Genomic DNA, 27,422 nt, shown 5'->3' on the forward strand with positions numbered 1-27,422 from the left:
ATATTATCAGTCTTTTTGACACTGCTTAGGAGCCCCACTCCACAGTTCAGGCTGTGTTTCCTTGTGCAAAGACAATTACAAAGAATTACAACTAAAAGTGGACCAACACATGAAGGTAGGCACAAACCAAAGGTAGGTAGATATATTAGCTATATGAAACCGAAAAATCACACTGACATTACATCACACTACAGAGAGTGGTTGACCATAGTCTGTTGTTGTTGTTGTTGTTGTTGTTGTTGTTGTTGTTGTTGTTATCATCATCATTATTACTTTACAGGCATGCTGACAAACTTTTAAGGAGAGATTTAAAGGAAAACAGGTAGTTTTGTGGATGTTTGTAGGTAAAGGTTAACATAAAACACTTTCTAGGTGCCAGGCAGGCTGGCATCACAGGTAGCAGACACTGTAGTCAAGCCCTCGATATCATAAGAGAGATTTGCATGAAGTTAAACAGAGGGATTGTAACAAAGGAATAGCAACCAAATCCATAGGGAATCCTAGTTCCGTTTATTATCTGAAAAACCCCACCATAAATGATAAATAATGGCTGATGAAACATAGTGGCATAAAACTGTGAAAATAAAAACATCCCCAGCTGGCATGACAGCCTGGTCACTTTTCTCAGATAAGGTGTAAACTGCATAAAGCATTAAGGTGAGATTGATTCCTTTTTCTGGGAACTTTATTATTTCTTATATAGCAGTTTAGGAAGTACAAGTCATTAGAATTCATTAGAATTGTTTGCTCCTAACAACACATGCACTATTAACACTTTTTTGCTTAGTACTTCCCTCCAGGTGAGAAAGACATTGACTATAAAGTGCAACCTGATTTAATATAATTCTTGCTTTCTGCTGCACGGCATTTTCATAGAAGCAAAGAAATGCCTTAACGGCTATCTGGAAGTCCGGAGGGAGACTCCCATGAACAACCACGTAAAAACTAATGTCTTTCTATCATAATGTGTCAGGAAGGATTCAAAGCAACAGAAACGTGACCTGCTTTTCTCACACCTTATTCCTGGAAGAACTACGTCAATACATTTTGATACTAGCACAATAACGTTACCTGCTCTGTCTCACCTTTGGTTCTCAGGAGATACCAAAAAGATTCCTCTAAAGAACAGTCACGACTGAAGTTACCTACAGTAAGTACAATCCCCGTCTGTCAGCAGTGCCACCCGCTTCTCCCAGAAAGACAAATGCTGCGATGAAGTGACAGAAGTAAGGCTGTGCCCCCCAAAACATATTTTTTCTTTCCTGTTATGACAGCTGATTTAATAAAAGAGATTACCCCTCCCTTGCCACTCTTTAGAAAACAAGGCTACTTGCTGGTAACCGTAGTTAGGTAACTCCATATATAAGGTTTTGATTATTTAAACTTAAGGTTGCAAAACCACATTTTGCTCAATACACACATATGCAAATACATGACGTATCACAGAAACCGTGAGTCTTTCTCTCCCGAACTTACCTGCTTTAGCAATCTGTACATCACTGCAGTCAAACTTGTACTGACATTTGCTCAAGGAATGCTGTTGGGTTTGGATGGAAGCACACGCTAGCCCCGGAACTCTCAGAGCCAACAACTCACTACAAGACAGACATGCGTGTCCAGAGAAGGGCAACGAGGCTGGTGAAGGGTCTAGAGCACAAGTCTTCTGAGGAGCAGCTGAGGGAACTGGGGGGGTTTAGCCTAGAGAAAAGGAGGCTCAGGAGAGACCTCATCGCTCTCTACAACCACGTGAAAGGAGGTTGTAGTGAGGTGGGTGTCGGTCTCTTCTCCCAAGGAACAAGTGATAGGACGAGAAGAAATTGCCTCAAGTTGTGCCAGGGGAGGTTTAGGTTGGATATTAGGAAAAATTTCTTCACCGAAAGGGCTGTCAGGCATTGGAACAGGCTGCCCAGGGAAGTGGTGGAGTCCCCATCCCTGGAGGTATTTCAAAGACCTGTAGATTTGGTGCTTAGGGACGTGGTTTAGTGGTGGACTTGGCAGTGCTGGGTTAACGGTTGGACTCGATGATCTTAAGGGTCTTTTCCAACCTAAATGATTCTATGATTCTATGAACTGCATCCATATCTGAGGCCATGTCGCTGAGGACGCTACACCAGCTTATCATACCAACAAGAGCTCAGGCCAAATTTCAATAATCCTAGACTATTACCTACTGCTATCACAACCTCCTTCCCTCACAACAACCTAAATACTGTGGGCACGAGCACACTGTGGTATACTACATCCAGGACTGTGTACATGTGAAATTACTATTTTTTCCAGGAACACCACCTGAAATCTCAAAGTGCAGACATGGACAGAGCCCATTCTGCCCCGTCTCCCTCCCTTATTTTGCAAGCTTAGTGCTAACACTGACGGGAACATACATCACTGTTCTTACAGCGTCACCAGCTCAAGCCATGCTAGGACTTGTGCCGCAGTATGTTGTGGCAGAAAATGCTCATTTTCCATGGGATCCTCTGCAGCACTGCTCTTCGCTTGTTAATGGACTTGGCTGAGGAACTTCAGGTCCAGTGCTCCTTCATTGTACCTGCTTCACAGAATGCCAAACCACAGATGATCCACCACTGCTTCTTCTGACTTAATGATGGTCCTACTGTTGCAGAAGGACTGAGAAAAGAGTCAGCAATGTGATGAACAGCATTTCAACAGCAATTTCTGGTCATTGGCAGGCAGGGATGGCTCCTGAAGGGGAGTTCACAGGGTGGAGACACGTATTACAGCTGCAGTTACTTAGGGTTTGTGCATGAGGACCAGCAGTTCTAGACCAGGACAACTAAAAAGGGCAGTCTACTGTGGAAGAATCCCATTGTGACAGCAACCTGGAAGAGGCAATGGCAATTCTGCTACCTTCACAAGAAGAGAGAGTGTTTTACAGAGATGTATGAATAAGATTATCTTGCCCCTTCATTATCTGGATGCAAATAAGGATGAGGCAATATCACTTCTAAAGCAGGTTGGTATTACCACCAGGAGCCGGCTATCATATTGCTACTACCTTGTGGCACATCACTGTGGTGACTGCATCTCAGTTGATGCTGTTATAGTACTGATTTATGAGAAACTATAACCTTTTTACAGACGATAACTAGTACATTTAACAAAACAGATAATGTGTTTTTGATACTCAGAAACTTGCCCGTTTGTTTGCCAGAAGGAGCGTGTGCACATTTCATTCAGAAAGGCTGTCGTTCTGCCGTTATGCGTAGACTGGTAGGTTCTACACCACCAGTAAAGGCATTATTATGCTTGACGCTGGGATGATACATCATTTATTTTACTGGGACAACATGGACATTATTCACACCAAGGATGATTAGCGGGCTGCCTGTGCTTCCTGTTATTCTAGCAGGTCTTGTTTATCTTTAAGATGATGAGATACAGGATCTATTGCTACTGTTCTGTTTTTAAGCTTCCTTTCCAGACAATTTTACTCTATAGTAATCCAAAAGTCAAAGGATGACAAACTCTTCCAGGCTTGCATACAAAGGACATTGATTCTTTGTTGTTTGGCTAGTTGACTGAAGACCCTACCAAGCAGTGGCAAAGGAAGACAGATACAGAGACAAACACTTGAAATGCGTTTTGCCTGAGAATCTCACCGCTTCTCCCGTTTGTAATCTTCCCTCTGTCAGAAATAAGACAAGATTTGGTATACGTTCAATGCAGTACAAGGACATTGGGTTGTTCTAAGGAGAACAGTGTCTCTCCCCTACCTGGTATGATGCCAGACACCGCAATAGGACAAAAAGGCACAAGACACAACCATGGAAAGAAAGCGTATCCCGGCCATCGAGGTCTAGTGCTAGCAACTATACGAGTCTAGTCACTCTGGCAAAGTGACCGTTGGATCTAAATGACCAAAAGGAAGGGTGGAGAGGGGGGAGAAGGTTCAAGGGAGCAAGGAAATGGTTAGCTTCCTCCCTCACTGAAAGAGGATAAAGCCATTTTACTATATGCAAAATGCTCTACAAGGGTGATACGGATAATACAATTGAAATCTTCCCCCCTTGCATTGCAAATTCTCCCAAAATTATAATAAAAATGGGAGATACCATTTACTCAGTTAAAGATTTGGAGCCCACTCCAGCACGCCTCATTTTCGAACTGGTCCTACAGTTTATGTCCCACAAATCTTCAAGAATGTAGTCTGATGGCCTGATCCAGAGCCAGTTTGGCCCCACTTATATTAGTAAATTAAACAGTGCCAGGGAGTCTTCCAATATCCTGGAACGGGATCATCTGCATGTTTAAATTGTTAGCAGACCCTAGCGCAGTTTTGGCCTGAGTCAAATAGCTCTCTCCCAAACAATTCCTGGGAGTAGTTTGGGAGTTAGCAGGAGCCAGGAATGACCCCCAGTAAGCAGTTCAGATGTGGCCAGACTCTTTTGGAAGGCAAGAAAGATTAATAGCATGGATGATGGTTCTGAGCCAGCTGGCTTCACTGGCAAAGAATGGTCCCAGGCACATTCAAATTAATAGTATATGCAGCACTATGACTTGATTGAGGGCTTATTCCTTTGACTTTGCATCTTCAGTTTTTCCTCTGATATCAAAGCCGTGCAGCATTTAATCAGAAATCTGCCAGAGGATGGTGTCTGATCAGCAGCAATGATCCAGGCAAAGCCCTCGCATCAGTGGCAGCAGACAGGGAACTGACAGTTGCGAGTTAACTGATGATTTCTGGCACTGCTTGATCACCCTGCCTCCAGCATCTTGAAGCTGGTTCCTGCAATTGGGTATTTCAGGTGACAGAATCGTTGAGCTTGGAAGGGACCTCCTGAGATCACCTAGTCCAATCTCCCTGCCCAAGCTGGATCAGCCACAGAACAGGTTGCCCAGTCAGGTTTCTAATATCTCCAAGGATGGAGACTCCACCACCCCTCTGAGCAACCTATGCCAGTGTTCAGCTACCCTCACATACTTCATCCAAAATCAGGCAGCCTTTCCTTTTTACATCAGAGGTTTTGATCAGTCTGATCTGGGATGATCTGCAGAAACAGAGCAGTCTGCACCAAGGTACTCACTAACATCAAAGGAGTTGGACTCAATGATCCTTATGGGTCCTTTCCAACTTGAGATAGTCTATGATTCTATGATTATAAACCTACACATGTTCAGGAGGCAAGTGGTGAACAAGAAGCTGGGAAGACCAGAATATATGAGGGTCATGCACTTCGTAGTGGCCTTTCAGGCCTGACTTTACACAAGCACTGGCTATTATCTATGCAAAGTAGGTATAGGTTCAAGAATGTCTAAAAGTGAAAGCCATGATAAGTTAACCCATGCTAGGCAAGAGAACATAGTTTCAATGAACACATTGACATGTATTTCAGAGCTTTGTGTGCAAATGGCAAGGACTTTGGGGTGGACAACGTACATAACGTGGGCTAACTGTGCAATACAGACATTCATTAAATTAAAAAAGGAGGGCTGGCATGAGCATACAGGGATATTGTGGAATGCTGTGGGATACTGAAGCTTCAGCAGCCGTCCACGGAGCTACTTTTAAATAAGATTAGGTGAAAATGGTTTCAGACCTCTTACTTAAATATTGTCCTTGCAATTCCACTCTATGTGCCTGAAGAGTTCAACAATTACTTGAAACACTTCTGGAAGTTAATTGGGTCAGATACCTACTTGCTTTGAAATTCATCAGCTCCGACCTTAGTAGGTCGTACCATACACTTGATAACAGTGAGCACCAGATGGGTGAATTTTCTGTCCAATGTTCTCTCTACTGAACAAATTTGTTCTACTGTTTAAGAGGGTAATTCTTCTACTGTTATTTGCTGTATGAACTCTTATCCTCTAATTACTCAAAAACTATCATTAAGTAGGCGGAAATGAAAGAATGACTTCTTTTGTACAGTGTATTATATATAACCAAAACCATAGATAAGGCCCATTATTTATTATTCAAATCTAAATAATGATCTCCTGCTGCCTTCTCCCTCTGACTACATGCTTGAGTAAGTAGAATATAAGATCAATACATCTGTTCAATAGGAGGCACTGAAGGCAGACCAATGAAGAAAAGGAAAACCTATTTAAAAATGCAATAGCTGATAATGAAAAATAGAAGTTCACAACAGAAAGCAAAGAACAGGGTACTAGAATTACCCTTTTTCACAGAATTAACAGACTGGGGACACAAATAGACTTCATCTTGGGAAAATGACTGTAAAGGGCATGAGGGTTCATGGCAGTCAGCTAAAGAAGCATCCCTGGTGTGATGCTGGAGCAAAACAGCCAAATGCAATAACCATGTGCAAAAGTAGGAGAGCAGTTTCTGGGAAGTGAGGGGTTTCTGTTGCATTTGGCTCTGTAAGAATACTAATGGAATTACATTCAATTTTAGGAACTACAATTCAAGAGGGAGGCTGAAAAGCAGGGATGGTTCAGTGAAGAAACACAGGAGTAACTAAAAGATGGAAAACATTCTTTTCACAGAGAGAATCGTAATTCCAAACCTCATACTTAGCAGACAATTATGTGGTGATTTGATGGCAACCTACATATAAATTTGATTTATTTCTAATAAAACCAAACCGCAGTACACAAGCAAAGATAACAAAATCCAAAGAGCAGAAACTGCAATGAACAAAGTGCAACAAAGCACATGAACTACTCCCACGGCTGTGGCACCCTCCTCATGTTGGAAACTTTAATGCTTTTTATAAAATACCTGATTTTTAACCTTTGCACAGGAAGCAATTCAAAGAAACCTTCTGATCTCTGTTTTATTTGTGGTTCAGGTTAAATGTCTGTGATGATTCACTTGGACTTCATGAACCCTGAATTAGGAAATAATTGTAGTAACATAGAATCATAGAACATCTGTGTATACGTTTGGAGCTCTTTTGTCCAAAAACATGAGGGAAAAGCCTCACAGCAGGAGAAGTTTTGGAAACATTTGTTTGCCATCTATATGTATATATGTGATTTCTTAAAATGATTGAAGACAAATCTACGACACAAAAAAACCCATCAGACACAAATGTAAGAATTACTAGCCGAATTCAAGAGACAAAATATGCAAATTCAGAATTACACTTTGGCAGGCAGCAAAGGCCCATGTTCTCAAACAACTACCAACCGACCACGAGATGCTGCAAGGCAGTGGGTCCCTTCAAAATGACATATCAATGCAATACACGGTTTGTTGTTTTCCTACTACATTGTACTTTCTCTTCATGTAATACACTGTATGATAAAATCTCAGAAAGCCTAAATTTGCATAGTCACAAAATCAGGTTTGAACAACACAGTGGGAAGATGCTGCAGAGCATGCAAAACAGACCTCAGAAATAAAATCACTGTATTTTCAGAAGGGTTTGTTCTTTTTCTTTTGGGCTTTTCTTTCCTTTTCACCATCTATACATCAAAAAATCACAGCCAGGTCCGCAGCCGTGCTTGCAGCAGTCTTTGTCACCCTACAGAATTCCCATAAAGCAACTCTGGCCAAAGTCAAGCAGCCAGATTTAGCCCCTTGGGCAGCTGACTTTGAATCCTGCACCATGCATAGCTCGGCTGGACTTGAGGATCAAGCCCAAGGTTTTGATTTCTCTTGGCAGGAGGACTTAGGAGGCAATATTTCAAAATGCTGACTGCACTCCAGCTGTAGGCTGAAAACTGAGCTGGAACACTACTTACACCTAGAAAACAGAGGAGGGTTTCTGGCTACGTTTGTAGGAGAACATTTCATAATATTAAATATTTTTTTTTTTTAGAGATAATATGCACAAACCAGAAATATATTAAATCTTTCCTTAGTGGGTTTTGCAGGTTTTTTTAATCTTGGGTAGGAGTTTGGATTAAGAAACAAGAAACTACCTCCTCCCCTCCTTATAAAGGAGGGGAGGAGGTAAAGGATGGAAAGTAGCAAGTGATAGGATGAGAGGAAACGGCATCAAGTTGCACCAGGGGAGGTTTAGATTGGATATTGGGAAAAATTTCTTCACCAAAAGAGTTGTCAAGCATTGGAACAGGCTGCCCAGGGAAGTGGTTGAGTCATCATCCCCGGAGGTATTTAAAAGACGTGTAGATGTGGTGCTCAGGGACACGGTTTAGTGGTGGATTTGGCGGCGTTAGGTTAATGGTTGGACTCCATGACCTTAAGGGTCTTTTCCAACCTAAACGATTCTATGATTCTATAAATAGTTTAAGAGTCTTACTCTGCTTTACATCAGGAAACCCTGATAATTAAAATATGCTGCTACAATGAGAAAATTTTAAAGAGAGTTGAATTGTTGGACTTCTATTTCTATTCTGAAATTATTTCAGATTAGATTTCTTCAATTTCAAATGAAAAGGGCATTCTGTCGCACAGGCAGGTAGGACTTGGAACCAAAGCATCTCAGTTTTGTCCGATTTGTGCTCTTGCACAGAGACCAATTCTACTTTGAGTGACAGTGGCACAACTGTTTTCTCCAGCGAGTGTGTGCAACTGCTGTGCTGTTAGTGATGCATGAGCCACAACAGAACATGACTCACTCTTCTGCAAAAGTAATGGCTGCATCAAACAGGAGTAAAGGCCTATAAACACTTATTTTTGTTGAAGTGAATAGATACAGCTGTACCGGCACTAGAAGCTATGAATACATGAATGGAGCAACAAAGCTGAAGGCACAGACTTGGAGTACGCAATGCTGTGTTATCGTCATGGAAATGAGCAGGTTGTGCATTGGAAACATCAGAAACAAACAGACTCTGCACTGGAAAACAGACATTCAAAAGTGCGACAAATTTAGCTCTAATTCATCCAAAGGAAATTTGCTGCTGTTGAAACAGAGCTAAATTGCACTTGGGGATTACATGATGCAGCTTTTCAAAAAAATCAGTTGGCTTGACTTTGCCACGGGTGAACTGGTTCATGAAACCATGCCCTCAGGAGCAGCCCCAGCCCAGGTGCCAAGACTTTATACAGCTGCATTCAAGGTAAAACTGCACCGGCTTCGTGCACAGCTCCCAAACAAGTGTAGACATGGCCACAGGGCAACGAAAAATTCGTATCACTTCTTACCTCAGCTCTATTCTATTCAAGGGCTTATTTTATCTCAGCGGGGAGCCAGGGAGAGCAGCTAGTCAGGTTCAGTCTTGACCTTTGAGATCCCCCAATAAAATACAAAAAAACGCCAGCAAAAACTGGGAAATTGTTACCTGTTATTTCTAATGTTAAATAAAAAAGAAAGTCTGTTTAAAGTCAAAGCGCACTTTCAGTAAAGGAGAGAGATCGAAGTTTCTGGTACTTACTTTGCTTCTTTTCTAAGCAGGGAACAAAAAAAACCCCAAATAGGGGTAACTTTAATTTACAGGACATGCAAACCAATTAATTGTGCAGATGAAACAAACTTGAGAATGGAAACTCATTTGTGGCTGTCCCTGAATGGCAGAGAACCAGATGTAAAATTCCCTGTAGCCCTTTACCTCTTCCTTAAGTTATTCAGATTATAGTATTGTTTAAATATTTATAAAGAATTATTGCATTGTAATTAAAGCATATGACTGCAGTTTCAAGAAGGCACTGAACACTTACTCTGCACAAACTTTTGTAAAATTCCAAGCACAAGATGACTGTCAGCAGTTCCTCATTGTAACGTACTACTTTCTGACAGTGTATTTATAAGAAAAAATTAGGAATTGTTTAAAAATAGCTGCTAACACTTCTCCAGTGACAGCACCAAGGGCAAATACATCCATGGGTATGCTGAGCCTACATTTTTTTTCCTATAAAAAGGGAACATAACAACTGTAGTATTAAATTGGACCTCACCACCCCATTCGAGTGCAAATCATGTGAGCGACTTTCAAGAAAATTTGCATGTATATATTACAGATTAATTACTCCTTTGTTCTCTTTGTTTTTTTAAACAGTAGAAAATAGTCAATTCCTGTTCTCATACTATTCAAGAGGGGTTTTTTATTTGTGGACTAGGAATGAGAAATGTGGTCTCTGCTTCCCTTTAAAATTTTGAGCTGTTTTCTACATGCCTTTATGGAGCTTTTACATCTGGTTTTTTAACTGTAACTAATTTTCCTAATGCCACTTAGTAGTAAACCGGCCAAAAGCTATCTTGATGCAAAGGAAGGCAGAAAAAACAATAACAATGTATAGGTTAGCAAATGTGACGCCCATCTACAAGAAGGGCCGGAAGGAGGATCCGGGGAACTACAGGCCTGTCAGCCTGACCTCGGTGCCGGGGAAGGTTATGGAGTGGTTCATCCTGAGTGCCATCACGCGGCACGTACAGGACCACCAGGCGATCAGGCCCAGTCAGCATGGGTTGATGAAAGACAGGTCCTGCTTGACCAACCTGATCTCCTTCTATGACCAGGTGACCCGCCTAGTGCATGAGGGAAAGGCTGTGGATGTGTCTACCTGGACTTCAGCAAGGCCTTTGACACCGTCTCCCACAGCATTCTCCTAGAGAAGCTGGCGGCTCACGGCTTAGACAGGTGTACTCTGCGCTGGGTCAAAAACTGGCTGGACGGCCGGGCCCAGAGAGTTGTGGTGAATGGAGTTACATCCAGTTGGCAGCCGGTCATGAGCGGTGTTCCCCAGGGCTCAGTTTTGGGGCTGGTCTTGTTTAATATCTTTATCGATGATCTGGATGAGGGGATTGAGTGCACCCTCAGTCAGTTTGCAGATGACACCAAGTTGGGCGGGAGTGTTGACCTGCTCGAGGGTAGGAAGGCTCTGCAGAGGGACCTGGACAGGCTGGATCGATGGGCCCAGGCCAACTGGATGAGGTTCAACAAGGCCAAGTGCCGGGTCCTGCACTTCGGCCACAACAACCCCATGCAGCGCTACAGGCTTGGGGAAGAGTGGCTGGAAAGCTGCCTGGCGGAAAAGGACCTGGGGGTGTTGGTCGACAGCCGGCTGAACGTGAGCCGGCAGTGTGCCCAGGCGGCCAAGAAGGCCAATGGCATCCTGGCCTGGATCAGAAATAGTGTGGCCAGCAGGAGTAGGGAAGTGATCGTGCCCCTGTACTCGGCCCTGGTGAGGCCGCACCTCGAATACTGTGTTCAGTTTTGGGCCCCTCACTACAAGAAGGACGTCGAGGTGCTGGAGCGTGTCCAGAGAAGGGCAACGAGGCTGGTGAGGGGTCTGGAGAACAAGTCTGATGAGGAGCGGCTGAGGGAACTGGGACTGTTTAGCCTGGAGAAAAGGAGGCTGAGGGGAGACCTCATCGCTCTCTACAACCACCTGAAAGGAGGTTGTAGCGAGGTGGGGGTCGGTCTCTTCTCCCAAGGAACAAGCGATAGGACGAGAGGAAACGGCCTCAAGTTGTGCCAGGGGAGGTTTAGATTGGACGTGAGGAAAAATGTCTTCACCGAAAGGGCTGTCAGGCATTGGACCAGGCTGCCCAGTGAAGTGGTGGAGTCCCCATCCCTGGAGGTATTTAAAAGACGTGTAGATGTGGCGCTTAGGGACATGGTTTAGTGGTGGACTTGGCAGTGCTGGGTTAATGGTTGGACTTGATGATCTTAAGGGTTTTTTCCAAACGATTCTATGATTCTATAATCCAGCAACAATTTAGGTTAAAGATGTATAATCCAAAAATAGCAGCCTAAATATCTGCCGACGGGAAACATTTTAAACGTGTTTGGATACGATAATGTTTCACTACCTGACTCATTACCAAAGCTGGGATAACAACCTCCTGTCATTCAGCCTGGCTTTGCATTACCATGCGTCTGGGTGAGGGGACTCAAAGATTTCATCTTTTTGCTCTGTCCCCTGGAAAACTGCAAATGTAGGTTATTTTATAGCAGCAGGAATGACGAACAGACTATTTTAGTTTTACAGGGCTTGTAGTAATTTAAAAAATAGTTTAAGGTGTATGCTTCTGTTAAGATGATCAGAAACAAAAGAAACATGCTAAGAAGTTAAAAACCAATCATAAACCTGAAAATACATACAGATATTTGAGATTTTACAAAAAGATGAGTACTGAGGAAAATAAATCCCTGAACACTATAATAACACCTAGTGAAAATATATACAATGTATTGTTTCTGAGCAATTTTAAAATGAAGTCTTCACTGTTTTTTTATATAATAGCCAATTTATTTGTATGCAACATCTCTAACAAAAACATTAAAGAGCATTCGTCAGCTGGCTGCTATCTCTATCATGTAAATGGAATAGCAGTAACTGTTCAGAGACACTGACAGAAATATGAGTTTGTTATTATGCCTATTTATTTCCAGTAATTTGCAATACGTATATTACTTACGATGACAAAATGCCATGGTAAATTCTGCTGTTTTCCACTAAAATGTCACATGGGTATGAATGATCTATTAATAATAATTCTTATTGTAAACAAGGCATGAAGTGAGCTATTACTTCGTAATGACTTTGTTCTTGCCCTGTTCAAAAATGACTAACAGGAAAGATGGAAACGACGCATTCAGCAAGTTACCCGTTCCAGGCTGTTCAATAAGACATCCCGTGCCGTGTCCCTCTCCGAGCTGTTCCTACGATCTGTTTACAACAGCCAGAAACAAATAAAACCTGACAGCACAGTCACGCTACCGCTCCTCACTGGCATCCCTCTCGCTAGTCCGTAGCAGCTCCCCGCAAACCACCACAAAAAAAACCAGGGTTACGTTTTAAATAGCATTCAGAGAAGTTAACTCTGCCTTAACAATGCGCTCCTGTATCCCGACAGCATGCAAAGACCTGGCTAACATTTTTATGCTAAAGCAGCAAAACGGCGAGGAATGCAAATCCAGCAAACCTTTGTGGTCGTGGCGAACGCCTCTCCGGTCCTCCACCGAGCTGGCATCCCGATGCGCGGCATCCCGATGCGCGGCACGGCGCCGTCTCTAAGGAAACGGAGCTGCCACGTGACCCAGCATCTCCTGGGCACAAGGTACGCTATCCGACAAAATGTTTTTAGGTTGGATAAGGCGGTCAAGGATGAATTGTCCAGCTACAAAAGGACTCGGGATTTTTTGTAAATTTTTTTTTTTTTTTAATCTAACCCACTTTGATCTGTTTGAAGGTGAAGGGACAGACGTGCCCTGTCAGCCAGAAGCAGCACACCGATGCATGTGTAAAGTTTTTTAACAAACAAACAACACTTTATATTTCACTACATTCTTCCCCTTGAATAAATTAATATAAAAGTGCAAAACTTACTCTTCAAAACACAATAGTCATCAAGAGACGCATAAACATAACAAAGGAAATGCCACACAGAGATTAAAACGCTGGCTTTTAGAGGAAGAATATTGTTGTGGCTCTCTAATGAGGCTGCTCACAGCCGGCTACGGCACGTCCCACGTGGATTAAAGAGTACAGAATAGTTTCTCTCCTTTGTAAAATTCTAGGTCCCTAGTTATTTGCCATACAGACATTTGTGATTTTAAAGTCTTCAGTGGATCAGACTTCCTCCTACTTCAACAGGATCCCAGGCTTCAGCAACATCAGTAAACCTAAGACTTTAATACTTGCAGCATTAGTAACCGATCTCCCACTGCCCGTGGATAAAGGGTTCAGAAGAGCCACTGCCATCGTGTCCTCTGCAACGCTGAGGAGCTACGGAAATTTAAAAGGAAGGAAGGAAGCAAGAAAGGAAAGAGCAGCAGAGACGAAGGAACAGAAATACTGACTAGAATATAAGCACAGATCTAACCAATGTACAGACACTAAAATGCAAACTCCTGTACATTTTGAACTAAAAGAAAAATTAATATATGATTCATAAATTATAATAGAGATTATTCTACCATGTAATCTGACCTCCTGCATATAAAAACAACAACAAAAAAATTACATTTCACCCACTTACTCCAGCATGGAGACAAGTTATTTAGGCTTGTCTAAAGCCTAATTTCAACGAGTTTGGATCTAAGGCATGAAAGAGAGAAAATCACAACAACTTCCCTTGGTTGTTTATTCCCTTACTATCTTGATCACAAAAAGTAGATTCTTAACTGAAATTTGTTTGGCCTCAGCATCACCTTAAGCATGAAAAAACCGTCTCAGCTCCTTCTTCAAGTATAAAAGGAATTATAACTAATGCTCCATATTCTGTCCCAGAATAATAGCATTATTTCCAGAACCATGACTGTGAATACAAGTGAAATTATTATTAAATAAGTATTGACAATATCCCATAACATGACTGACATAACATAGTACCTTGACAATATTGCATTGCCAAGGAACAGCTGACAGCTGCTTACTAATACTGTAAAAAGATCATTACAAGATTGATGTACCATATGAATAAAAAAGAATTTGAAATAAAAAAACCGGAATTATAATCCTACCACTTGGAGGTTCCTATCTATTTTGCTGGATAATATCATAATAACCCTCTACCAGCCTGAAATCAAGAAGAGATTTCTCTCAGCCAGCAAAAAATGCATGTACTCGTAGCCTACCACGGAAACAAACAAAAAGAATTCAAAATAAAGAAAAATTTTGTTCTGTCATGGAGAATAAGGACAGCTGCAGTCAAAACCAGCATATCATCCAAGCCTTTCTACTCTGAACTCTTTGATTATGATAGTGGCCAAAATGCTTCAGGGGGGAAAAAAAAAAAGCCCACAGTAAATATCAATACCCTTTACGGGGCCGTTAGGCTGCGAGGGATGCCGGTCCCCAGGATTACAGGCTGTTAAAAATTTGGTGGAGAGCTGCTACGTGTTAATCCAGATGAACGCTTTGCCTGCGTAAAGCAGCAAAACGATTTATGAACCAAACATTACGAAACTGCCGTGTCCTCCAAGAATAGCTTGCTCTCAAGAAAAAACGTGTAAATCCAGCAAGAATCCCTCTCCTGGCGTGAGACACAGATCTCGAGGCAGCTCTTCAGTAGTCTGGAGTCCAGCCTGCTACACACGCTGGGAATGAATTTCAGTCTAAGTCTATTAAGAAAATGTGCATGGGGTATCCGTCAACTCAAACCACCAGTGTGGAGATACCTAAAAGCATTTTAATTCTGAAGAAGCAATGATCAAGACAACCACAGAAAATACAAAAACATGCCTCCTTTACTGGGAAGTGAAGGAAAATTCAATGTAGCAGGTGTTGTATTCAAACGCAAAACATAACAGAATACCAAAATCAAGGAAAATATGCATTTCAAACATGTTTAACTTTATAACCCTTTTATAAGAAAGGATGTCATCTGTCTTCTGTTAAACATCTTTATATTTTTTTAAATGTATGTTTATGTAATTTTGGTTAAAAATGCCTGTAATGTGACAAGCAGACACCATTTCTCAGCAGTGACAGAATGAGCATGAAAGTTAAAAATGAGCCATCGTATTGCAGCAAAATAAATTCGTACCAAATGCTTATGCAGATCTTAGGAAAATACAGGAATTTTCAAAAAATGCAAATGGATAAAAACAACAGGATGCCAAGACCTCACAACTGTGTGCAAGCATCTAATCAACGCCGGTAATTAAGATACGCTTTTCGGTGTCTCCCATCACCTTCTTCAGACCATGGTGGCACCGGTGCAAGCGTGGAAAGACACTTGCTGAGCTCAATGCAGGTGGGCGCACGCGGGATCCCGGCAGCAGAGCGCTCTCATCTATCTTTCAAGCGGGTGGTGCTGTGCTGGTGTTTTCACGCCAGGCTGGTGGGAAGCGCCCTTGGCCACGGCGGGGGAACTTTGAGCTCTTCAACATGATGGGTGTAAACACACAACTCCTTGCTCCGTGGGAGACTGGCTGGCTGTTGCTGTTAATCACATGTACCAGCAGAAACGGTGGCCATGAAGGATGGGGACTGGAATCGCTTCCAGTACAAAAGTTCAGAGAGAAAAAAAGAAAGCGGGCGACATATACTTGTGAATTTGTACACGCACACACCAGACTCACCTAAGCGTGAGCGTGCATGCACGCGCAGACAGGCAACAGCGCAACGAGAAAACCTCTGAGCTCCCAATGCAGAACACAAAAGTTTCTCTTGGCTATTCCTGATTACGACCCGTACCAATGGAGGAGGAAGGCACTTGCACACCTCGAGGTCTTAGTGCTCTCCCACACTTCTTCTGTCACATTACTCCCACTCTCAATTATCCAGTTTATCTTTTTCTCATCCATCAAGCACAGAAAGGTAACACGTTGTTCTCTCTCCTGTTCCTGGCAATCAAAGGGAATTGTCTGTCAATAATTTACACACTGCAGGTTCAGGACACTGAACCCTGTACAAGAGGAATCTCCTCTCCCTCCCACCCTGGCCAAGAAGGAAATTGTGTCTGTCCTTTCCTGCTGCTGCCGAGAGCAGCACTGAGGGATCATAGAATCATCAGATCACAGAACGGTTTGGGTGGGAAGGGACCTCTAAAGGCCATCTAGTCCAACCCCCCTGCCGTGGGCAGGGACATCTGCAACTAGAGCAGGTTGCTCAGAGCCCCATCCAGCCTGACCTGGAATGTTTCCAGGGACGGGGCATCCACCACCTCTCTGGGCAACCTGTGCCAGTGTCTCACCACCCTCAGCGTAAAAAATGTCTTCCTTTATATCTAGTCTGAATCTACCTGATGCAGGGTGCTACTGCACCCCCAAACACGCTGCCCTGACGCCCCATGCGTGATGGGATGAGAGACCGAGGAGCTCTGATGGGCGAGTGGGTGCTCCCTCAGCCCTGCCCTCTCCCTCCCTCCTCGCTTCCCATCCCCGCAAGATGCCTGTGGGAAGTGTGTGGGACTTTTCCCTGGCACACCGTCCCAGCCACCGCCACGCTGGAGCCGCTCCAGCCTCCTCCAGCCGGCATGGCTGGAGCAGCATCATGGCTACGCTAAGGGTGCTGGAGCATCATAGGGAGGGCAGGCACACTTTCAACTACCTTTTGTAAAGGAAAAATACCCTAAACCTCAGAAAACGCTACAGCACTGATAGCTATTATCTCACAGCCGTGGCAGTCTCCTGGAGCAGCATCTGCTGAGCCGCCCGGTGCGGCCGTGCACCCACTGCGGCAAGGGCACAGCTTCAGGCACCCCAGCCGGCAGAGGCAGCGCTCGGGAGGCTGCTGCAGATCAGAGCAAGCTCCGGCTGCTTCGCATAACGCCGGAGGCTTCGACAGCTCCCTACTGCAACTCCAGGGTTCGGATGCTGCAACAACAGCTTCGCCACTTTCGCTGCCCGCCCTGAGCCTCCCGCTTTATGAACCACCTTTCACCCGTGCCCTGTTGCCAGTCGGAAGCGCTGCACGCCACTGCTGCGGTACCCACCAACCACAGAGGCTGGGATTTGCCATAAAGTTTGTGGCTTACTGCTAGAAAACTGAAAATATGAACTACATAACATCAAAGCCTTTTTAAATGGATTAAGGACTGTTAGATCTCAAAACCATCTGTCAGTTTGTAATCTTTGAAATTAAATGATATTAGTGGGTTTTTACAGCTACTGTAAAAGATTTGAGACTTTAATTATGGGTTCAAAGTACACAGAAAATGAGCCTTGATAAACTGTATTTTAACACTTTGTTTTCATATTATACTGTATTTAAATAAGGCCAAATGTAAAATTATACATCTAGGACATAAAAATGCAGAGTAGATTCAGAGAATAGTGCTCTATTTCCAAAAGCAGTGACTACAAAAAAGGATTATAGACCACAGTGGACAGTGAAGGCAATTTGTTGGAAGCAGAGCTAATCTGATCCTTGAACATACATATCTGGAAGTGTATTAGTGTTTAGGCAGAGAAATAAAAACAAAACAAGGGCTGGAAACAGAACGTAGTTTAAGAGGGGAAAAAAAAAGGGAAATAAACCACAAATATTAAACAGGAAGGAAGACTATCCATTCAAACCAACTACTATTGGAGAAACTGGGCATTTATAACCTCTGGAAATCAAGACTGAGCGCCTTTATGGAGGGTAACCTTTCCCAAATACAAATTACTGGGCTCAGTAGAGAAGGAAGGTGGTGACATTTAATGATCAATGAGATACAGGAGGTCAGACCAGCTGATTTAATGTTTTCTGACCTTAACTTCTATAAAAAGTCATCCTTGATGTACGTTTGCAATAAATACTGGCAACCTAAGCATATTGCTCCTTCCTTTCCTTTGTGTTCATCTAGATTTTATTTAATACATTTAAGAAGCCAATTTGGATTAGCAACCCTTGATTCTAAGAGAAAGGATCTGTATTTTCTCGGAGGTTTTGGAGGCCACAAAGCTTTTACAGGAAGGTTCTCCAGAAAACCTCCCTAACTGGAAGAAAACCTATGATTTGTTTGCAGTTATCCCTAACGCTCAACAGTCGGACAGACAAGCCTCGTATCACGGATGAAGGAGTATAAAAATATTGCTAATCGGATCAGTCTCTGCTCCGATCCAGAGCGAGGTGGTTTCAGCAGCAAAGTGGTCTACAACTTTTCACAAAACTGTTCTCCAGCAGACACCAGCCCTGCTGTACCGGCAACATCAGAGGGGGCATCCCCGCCTCGTCCCTTTAGGATCTGCTTACGGACCCCGGTACTGACCCTCCTCCACCTGGAAAATTGACCATTAACCTCTACCTTTTGCTTCCCTAACCTTTAACACTTTTCAGTACATCAAAAGACCTTTTTTCCAATCCCATGGTAACTTCATTTCTTTAATAGCCTTTGACAAATCGTCCTTTCAAAGGCTTTTTCAAAATCCAAATTCACGAAATCCACTGGATTCCCTTTATCCACGGTCCTCCATAGAGGACTGTCACTGTCAAAGAAGCCCAGTCACTGGGCGAGGCTGGATTGATTTGTCTGAGAGAGGCTGGAAACCCTAAGTAATCACAACTGTCATATACAAAATTTATTATAAAACAGGGTGGGGTTGGGCTCCTGAGAATTTTCATGCAGGAAACAATAGTGAGGCATTTTGTTTTGCTCTGTAATTTATTGCAATAGGCATGTCCGGCAGTTATGTACCATTAATCAAAATTCAACACAACATTATTTTTCTTGCTAGGAGTATTGTTTTTTGAGATATTTCAAACAGAGCAGTTTAAAAGGACGAACAGATGGAGAGTAATGCACAAGTTAAGACATTAACTTGATAGCCAAAGATCACGCGGTAGCCACAGCTGAACAATGCCCAGGGACAGGGGGCCACGATACTCGAGATCCAGTGGCCAGCATCACCGATGTACACTCCTCTCCCTTCTCTCTCCTGGGGAAAGAGCACTAGGGCAGCTCACCAGAGCATCTCCTTTGAGCCACGTGAGCATCTCTGGTGTACCGTACCTCAGACAATGAGGTGTCTTGGCACCGCTAAACCTCAGAGCTTTTTGGCAACTGCAAGAAGAAAAAGAAACGATTTCCACCAAAAGCAGACTCACTAAATTAGCTAACGACATTTTAGCCCCACTGCTAAGCACTGCAGAGGCAAGAGGCAGCCTGGGCTAAGAAACAGGCAGTTTTGTAAACATATCAGTTTTTGTCTTCCACTGTAATCCACATATTTTTCAAGCTTTTCAGTATAGCTGTCCATAGCAGCAGCAGCAGATAAATGGATATGATTTTTGACAGGTCATTGCTCCCTCCAGGGTTTTGAGCTGAAGCAATGAAAGAGACGCAAGTCGTTGCTGCCTGAGAAAGTGTTTGTGGGGAAAAGAAGGGAACAGCCAATAAATAGTTTTTTAATTGTCAAACAAGATAAAACTTCTGGCCACATATATCTGATGGTCCAGAAACACCTTTGTAACCTGCAAACCTGTATTCTTACCGAAACTCTTCACAAAGATCTTACAAAATTTATTTTCATGTGCAAAGGCAAACCTTTTAAACGTTAACATTGCAAAAATTTCTGGGAGGAAATATATTCAGTGTCAAACGCGACTCTCTTCCCAAATCGGTCATACCACTGCTGGCAGAGAACAAAAAGGTCATTGCGATTTCTTACGGGAAGCAGGTGATGCAGAACCATGCTCCACTTTAAATTCAGCAATTTCTGCCTTTCTCAAAGAGTTAAACCTCTTCTCTTGGTCTTCTGAACTCAGGCAAATCTATGAAGTGTCATTTTGCTAGAAACAGGATCTAATTCACATTCTAACTTAATGTAACATGTAAATAAAATAACGAACAAGAAGCCAGTCCATAGGCAGTTTTCCCCATTTAGACCCCGCTGCTACACCACTCTTCCACCGTAAAGAGAAGTTGTACTTTCTTAACAGCCAGGGCACGGCTACATTGCACTGTATACAATATATACAATATATACGCTGGCTAGCATGTGTCAGCCACATCATCTTCTATGCATACAGAGCAGGGTATTTCCCCCCTCTTTGCTATATTGAAGTAAATATTAGCAATATTAGTAAATATTACTGATGCCATTACACATTCTCCATTACCAGGCAGCTCTCTGAAGGGCTGAGCCTAGACCTGACTGCAGCATCCAGGTCCAGGACTTGCTGGTGGGAATCTAGAGGCGGGCTTGCAACTGCACTGCCCTGACAGCTGCAGATCCCTGAGCACCGGGTGAGTATTGCTAAATCAGCCGGGGGCGGCGAAGGCTCGCACAAGGGAACCAGCTACGGATCGGCAGCCTCAGCAGCCTGCTGCGGTTTGCAGCGGTTCGCAGCTACACGGCTTGCCAGCTGAGCCGGGGCGATCAACAAAAACATGTGCCCCCAGCTTCCCTTCTGGGGGGGCAACCTTTATACGTCAGAGATTATTACTCCCTTGTCATATTGACCACAAGGAAAGCACATTAACATAAGCATGATATGGCTCCTAACTTTGTATTTTGTCAGCCCCGCCAGCAGGAGCATGAACACTTTGTAAATCCCTACAAATGCCTCCTCATCCCATTTTCACTTATCTGCTGGAGGCTTAAAGCAGCATCTCCAGACCTCTAACATAAGAAAGTTGAGGTAATCCATTGTCCTTTATCTCTCTGCAGCTTCACATATTTGTCACCTGGAGAGACTTGTAGCAGACAGACTCCCTTTCTGTGAGCCACCGGAGTGGGACGTACGTTTCCCCTTCAGCTGTTACCGACCATGGCATAACTCATTAGCACAAACCCACCTTCACTAGTGTCACGCTGAACTCCCCCAAGCTGTGAAGAAGAACGGCTGCGGAGGTGACACATGCCATATTCTTGCCACCTCTCCCGTGAAGACACCGATCTCTCGCAGCGAGGAGAGAGGAGCAGCTCGGGGCAGCAGCATCGACTGCCACAGCTGAGCGTGACACAGCCCATCTGTCCCCGCAGCAGCAGCCGCGCCACCGAGAATGACTGTGTTTAGCAACAGCACAAGAACACCTAAGCGCTGTAATGTTTACTGTAGGATGATACTGGCAGTGGTAGCTTTTGCTGGCGCACTTATTTCAGTTAAGAACGGTAATTTTTCACGTCCTGCGCCACAGGGTCGTGTCACTGGAAGGATCCATCTCAGATAACATTTTAAAATACAGGCTTTAATGGGAGGGGTTTGCATTTCATGGGTCCAGAGCCAGGGGGAAACGATCAAGTTATAACCTGAAATAACACCGCAGTGAAGGAACACTTTAAATGATTTCTCCCAGGAAAAATGATCCATGTCAAATACAATCTCGCCTTTATCAAATATAAACTAAGAAGAGTTTTTTAATGCCCATTCATTTTTTTTCCATCATATAGACTGTAATTCCTTAAAAAAGGGGGAGCCTTTGGAGCTTCTGGGTTCCAGCAATCATATTCAGAAAACCGACACCTAAAAAAAGAGTATGATTCACACAGAATTACTCTATAGCAGCCAGGAAACTCCCACCTAGACACAGCTTACAATCTGGGGGAGGATGCGGGGAGAGAGAAGCAGAATGCACCAAAATAGCAGGCAATAGCAGAATTTCCATTTTTTATATTCCTGACCCAGCACGGCTGCAGGAATGCAGGTAAAGAGAGGTAGAGGTAGTTTCAAAAACACTCACTTATTTTTGGAAATGTAAGTAAAGCAAATCCATAATTGCCCTACGGAGCACATGTACGGTGCTCTAGCAGTGGATTCTGTAAAATTCCTGACTCTGAGACTACATTAAAACTTTTGTATGCATTTTTCATATCTCATAAAGCTATAAGGAAACACTAATAATTGAGCTTCTGTCAAACACAGAACATAAGGCTGACTGGAATTCTTATTTGATTTAAAAATACTCTCGTCGTGGTTTTAAAGTTTCAGTGGTGGAAATTCCACCACCACTTTTGATTTTGGTAATCTATTCTAACAATTACTTACTTTCATTCACTGTTAAAGACGTATTTCTTATTTTTATTCTGAATCTGTCTAGCTTCAACTTCTGGACTGTGTCTTCTGTTAAGCCTATCTGCTAAAGCTCCCTGGGATTATATTTAATTTCTCCAGGATAGGTATTTTTAGAAATATCAAACCATTCCTTAACCTCTGTGTGTTATACTTACATTACTTGAGTCTTTGGATGTAAAGCTATGCATCTTCCCATATCTATTTCCAGTCCTTTAATCATTTTCATTGACCTTCTCAAACCCTTTGGTCTTTCAACATTTGTCTCGATTGTGGGTGCTGTAACTAGAGAGTTTTCTGACAAGGATCCTGCCACCACCAAGCACAAAGGGTAAGCTCTTCTCTTTGCACCCTCAGATCCTGTTAGCATCCTTGGTTACAAAATCGCTCTGAAAATGCATATTCAGCCAATTGCATACCATGACCTCCAAAATTGTTTTTGGAGTCATTCTGCCCAGCACAGTGTCCTTTTAATCTTCATTCCTCCAATGTTTTTCTCATTTGCCTATCTAGCCTATCAGTAGTGCTTTTATACGTTTTCCTCCTGGCCATGAAAACGAACGTTAATAGCACAGAAGCTAGGCTTGATCTCTGCAGGACTCCGCTTGAAAACACACCCTATTCAGCATCCTTCTTTTTGCAGTTATATTGAGGACAAGGAGCGAAACATTTTTTTTTCCAATCTGCTGTATATGTGCTGTATTGATTACTGTTTTCTAAATTACTCAATGCTCGTAATAAACGCATTATGCCAACAATATCACTTTATTAATCAAAATTAACCTCATAAAGAGATAAAAACTGAGTCTGACTACACCAAATTGCCAAAAGCCTGTGCTTGATTGGCATGAGTTACCTTTTTATTTACTGATCAACAAAATAGCTTATCTACTGCTCAATTATTTTATTCACCATCAAAGCCATGTTGGTAAACACAACATGTCAGAGATTGCCCTGTTTGACTTCATTCCCCGCCCCGCCCCCGCCTCGAAAAAAAGAAATGAGATCATACGAATTTTCTTCCAGTGCTCTGGGAACTTTCCAGTGCTCCAAGACACATCAACAATCAGCAGCAAGTATCCAAATTAAGAAACTCTTTCAAAATGCAGTTTAGACTGAAAACATAGACGGTGCAATTCAACATCCTTTTGGATTATCTCTGGAAGGTAAGTATCTCACCATCAGCATATTGCACAACCGCTGCCCCCCTGCCAAACCACAACCTGAAAACTATTCTCCAATAACTTTTAAACCATTAGTTTACATTCTTTGCTACCAATTTTTGTCTCTTCTTCCCTTGACAAGTATAGCTGTTTTTTCTTCCCTTCCAAGCCTTGTTTTCCCTGGAACATTTGGCCAAGTATTCTTAAACTATTCCTAGTTATTAATATTTTTATGTTCACATTATTTACTCAGCTGAAGTTGATTTCAGCTTTGCGAGACAGTCTCCTCCAAAGCATTTGTTAGATGCTGATGTGCACCTCATTTACATGAAAAAAATGTAATCAAGTCATGATCACTGACACCTAAATAATGACTCATTGTGGCCCTGAGCAATTCCTCTTTATAAGTTGAGTTCTATCAAAGAATCTCCGTTGGCTATGTCATTTTTCACACTGAAAAACTGTGGGTTTTTTTTTTTTGTGCGCCTTTTTTTTTTCTTTTAATTTCTTTTAATTTCAGTGGTATCACTTATAGAGAAAACCCCAAAGGTCTTACATCACCTATATAAAAAACCCAGTAGGTCTTTTTAGTCCCATGTTAATTTTATTTTCATGTGATTTAGTGTTTGATATAAATCAATCACCTACTTACTTTATTTTTACACCAGACCATTATCTGTTGTTCCCACAGTCGTCCTCGTAGTATTAGGCAGTATTTCCCAATACTTTGGCTTCTTAGGGCACACTTTTTTTTTTTGAAGTAAAGCTGGCAGCACAGAGCAGATGTCTCCGCGTTGTCTCGCTGCTGCCAAGAGCGTCTGGGCAGCAGTCCCAGTCACTGCAGAAGGCGTCGTGCTGTACCCCCACCCGCACGTCCCCAGGGCCACACGCTCCTGCCCGGCTCCCCAGCCTGCCCTGAGCACCCTCCTGCCCATCTTCTCACAGCACGCATCTCCCCAGCTGGCTCCCGCCGCCGCTGCGGCACGCTACTGCCTCTGGGCTCAGGAAAAAGGCAGTGCCGTGTTTGTCAGTCGAGGTACAGTCTGTTACTAACTGGAAGCAAAAAGCAAGCTGGGAGGCACTTCTCTACCAGCACCTTCAATGGGTCACGTATTAAAAATACAAAACACAAAAGTAAGCCACCCGCTTTCGCCTTTACCATTCCTTGTCTAGCTGAGGACAGAAACTTGTTTGAGCCGTTAACAAATTAATGAGTCCTAGCAAAAGAAAGAAGTAATTCATCAAACTTGGTAATCTCTATCAGAAGTAAAACTTCGGCTTGTAGTTTTGGGATCGGTTTCTGCAGCCTTCCTTCACGCAGGCAGTCACAATACCATTGCTGTAATTATTTTCATACATTGTACTTACGCAGTTACATATTCTTTTAGTTTTTATAGAAGTATTACATTGTAAACTATTAATTTTCTCTTGTGGACGTTAGTGCATTTCAACATGGAAGCAGCACAGAGAAAAAACTAGAAAGAAAAATGCGAATGGATTCGTGATCTGATAAGATTTTAAACATGAAATTGTTTTCTGTGAGGCTGAGCAGCACCCTTACTACAGAAAATCCAGATTTAAAGCTAAGTGACAAGCTCCACAGCACATCCCCACCAAGGCACGGGGCTAATTCTGTGGACGATGTACAACCTTGTCCTTGTGGGTTTGATAAGCCATTCATTTAGGAGAACACAGACTTATGCTACTGTTCAATTCAGAGCTGAACAGACTTTTTTTTTTTTCCCAATTTGAGTGCAATTTCACAGAGAAAATCGGAACAATTACATTCCATTAAACCAGATCAACTCCCCTCACTGCACAGGACTAAAGCAAGCATTATAGAAGTTGGTAAATATTCAGTGATGCAAGAACTGGAAAAAACACTCACACAGCTAAGCAGAAATTGGTAAAGCTCAGAACTATGTTGTTAAGGACTCTAGCATTGCAACTACTCTTCCATGTCAAGTTATGGATCTTCTATGCTTTTCACAAAAGAAAGCCACACAAGTGTTTTACCACATTACAATAAGCTTTACAATTCTTACCTTTCCAATATTTTGACAAGCTAGCCTCCAGCTTTTTCTTAATGACTGCACAGCTCTTAAAAGGAGCGTATAGAAGAGCCAGTCAATCAAAATCATACGGCATTAGGAAAGGCCAAAGCAGCGCATCCTAATACTGAACTGTCAGAGGTTATAAGACATTCAGATTTGAACACATTGGTTCTCCATTCAGAAATTGTGACAGAGAAAACAGTTCAAGAAGAATCTGGTATTTATGACATCAAAAGAAAACCAGAAAAGCATCAACTCCACTTACTCTCAGAACTGCAAATTACTCAATACTCATGAAAACGGGAGTCCTTCATTTTACATAAATTATATCCCTTTGCTTTGCTCCTCTCTCCTCACTCTTCTCTATAGCACGTGCTTAAATTTAGATATATGAAAAGACTGAGACTTTTCCTCAAGACTCTGTAGGACATTAAAACAGATCTATTTGGAGGCTTAGTTTATTACACATATACAGCAACAGAATTTGTTTGGGGTTTTTGTGTCTCAGGTTTTACTTCTGATGTGAAAACTGGCAAACTGGGGAAGCAGACTGATTTCAAGTCTGTTCAACACCAGTACAATGGTATTCCATTAAAATCATTCCATCGGTTAGACAATAAGGTCAGAATGAAAGGATAACAATGATGCCATTGAGCAGAAAAACACAGCAAACCTCTCAGTGAGAGAAATAAGAATGTAAAGCCAATGCCCCCAGGCAGCAGCAACAAGCTAAACCCTGCTACTGCTAATATTAACTTGCAATATATTTAACATTGTTTTGTTTATATAATTTTAATCTACGATAAATGAGAAAATAGAGTCTGATCCAATATGGTGATGTGCAAAAGGTAAGATTGATTAGTACTTTGAAATGCTAATAGATGCAAGTAGCATATACAGTCAGGCCTTAGTCTAACTGCACATAAACATATTCTATACCTCTTGTTAATAAAACAACTGTTTTGAATTTCAAACTGTTTCAGAGAAACACTTATAACAGTTACAGCACGGCGACTTTATAATTCTAATCTAAGGGCTCCTTTCTGCTAGCCTATTCCAAAGTCAAATACAGCCACAAATACCTTGCTTTGTATTACTGATTAAGTGAAAAACAGATTAAAATAGATACTCACACTATATGTGCAAGATCAAGTGGCTTTTCTGGCTGCTCAGGAAATACAGGACGAGGTGGTTCTCTACTTGGTACGCAACCAAGGGATTTACTAATTGCATGGCTCAGCTTCTTTGCAGGTGATTTCTGTTTTTGAAAAGAATGACAAAAATGAATTGCCTGTTACAAAGAGCAGGGTAACACATGCAATCAGATAACAGAGAAGTGTAAAAAAAATGCATAGTAGTAGAATATTCAGAAATATCCAGTTACATTATACCGTACTTGAGAAATCAGTGCAGACCCTACATCGGTGAACAAGTTTTGTGTTGTTTTTTTTTTTTTGCTATATTATTGAAAAATGAAAGCAGTTTAACAAAAGTATGTAAGATGAAGAAATAAACCAATTGTCTGGTGTTTCTATCAGGAATTAAATCAAGGGGCAGTCATATCCAATTAAGGGATTTCTTATACTTACCCACAACATCTTCTGAACGCAGGCATTGTATTTTGAGGGGAGGGCAGGGGAAGAACAAAGGACCTGGTGCACGAGCAGGTAAACCTGCATGCACAGACCGACCAGCTGCCAGCACCGCTTTCATTTCCCACCTACTGGCACCAGCAGAAAGTTGGCGCTATGCCCCCTCCCTCTGTCCTTTGCAAAGGCAACTGTCTTTGAAAGACAACTTTCAATTTTTTTGTTCATTATGGGCAAAGCCAAGGTGAAACACAGTGTTAAGATGGATATGAATGACCGGTTTCTTTATTTTCTTTCACAAAATTCACTTGGTTGCGCTCACTAATCTCACAGGAGCGGCTATCCTGGGATCATCTAAGGAAGACTGAAAGGCTGGTGACAAGTGTTG

The 27,422-nt window shown here is 42.5% G+C and overlaps 1 protein-coding gene across 16 annotated transcripts in view; it reads right to left on the reverse strand.

The window, feature by feature from the left end:
- Positions 1-27,422, reverse strand: part of DTNB (dystrobrevin beta) — a 222,173-nt gene that overhangs the window by 123,382 nt on the left and 71,369 nt on the right. For all 16 annotated transcript variants that reach the window (XM_076332466.1, XM_076332465.1, XM_076332461.1 and 13 more), the window contains one exon: positions 26,579-26,703. In XM_076332466.1, the coding sequence (XP_076188581.1) occupies positions 26,579-26,703 (125 nt within the window). The remainder of the gene's footprint in view (positions 1-26,578; positions 26,704-27,422) is intronic.

This window comes from Aptenodytes patagonicus, chromosome 3, assembly GCF_965638725.1.
Source record: "Aptenodytes patagonicus chromosome 3, bAptPat1.pri.cur, whole genome shotgun sequence".
Classification (NCBI taxonomy): Eukaryota; Metazoa; Chordata; class Aves; order Sphenisciformes; family Spheniscidae; genus Aptenodytes; species Aptenodytes patagonicus.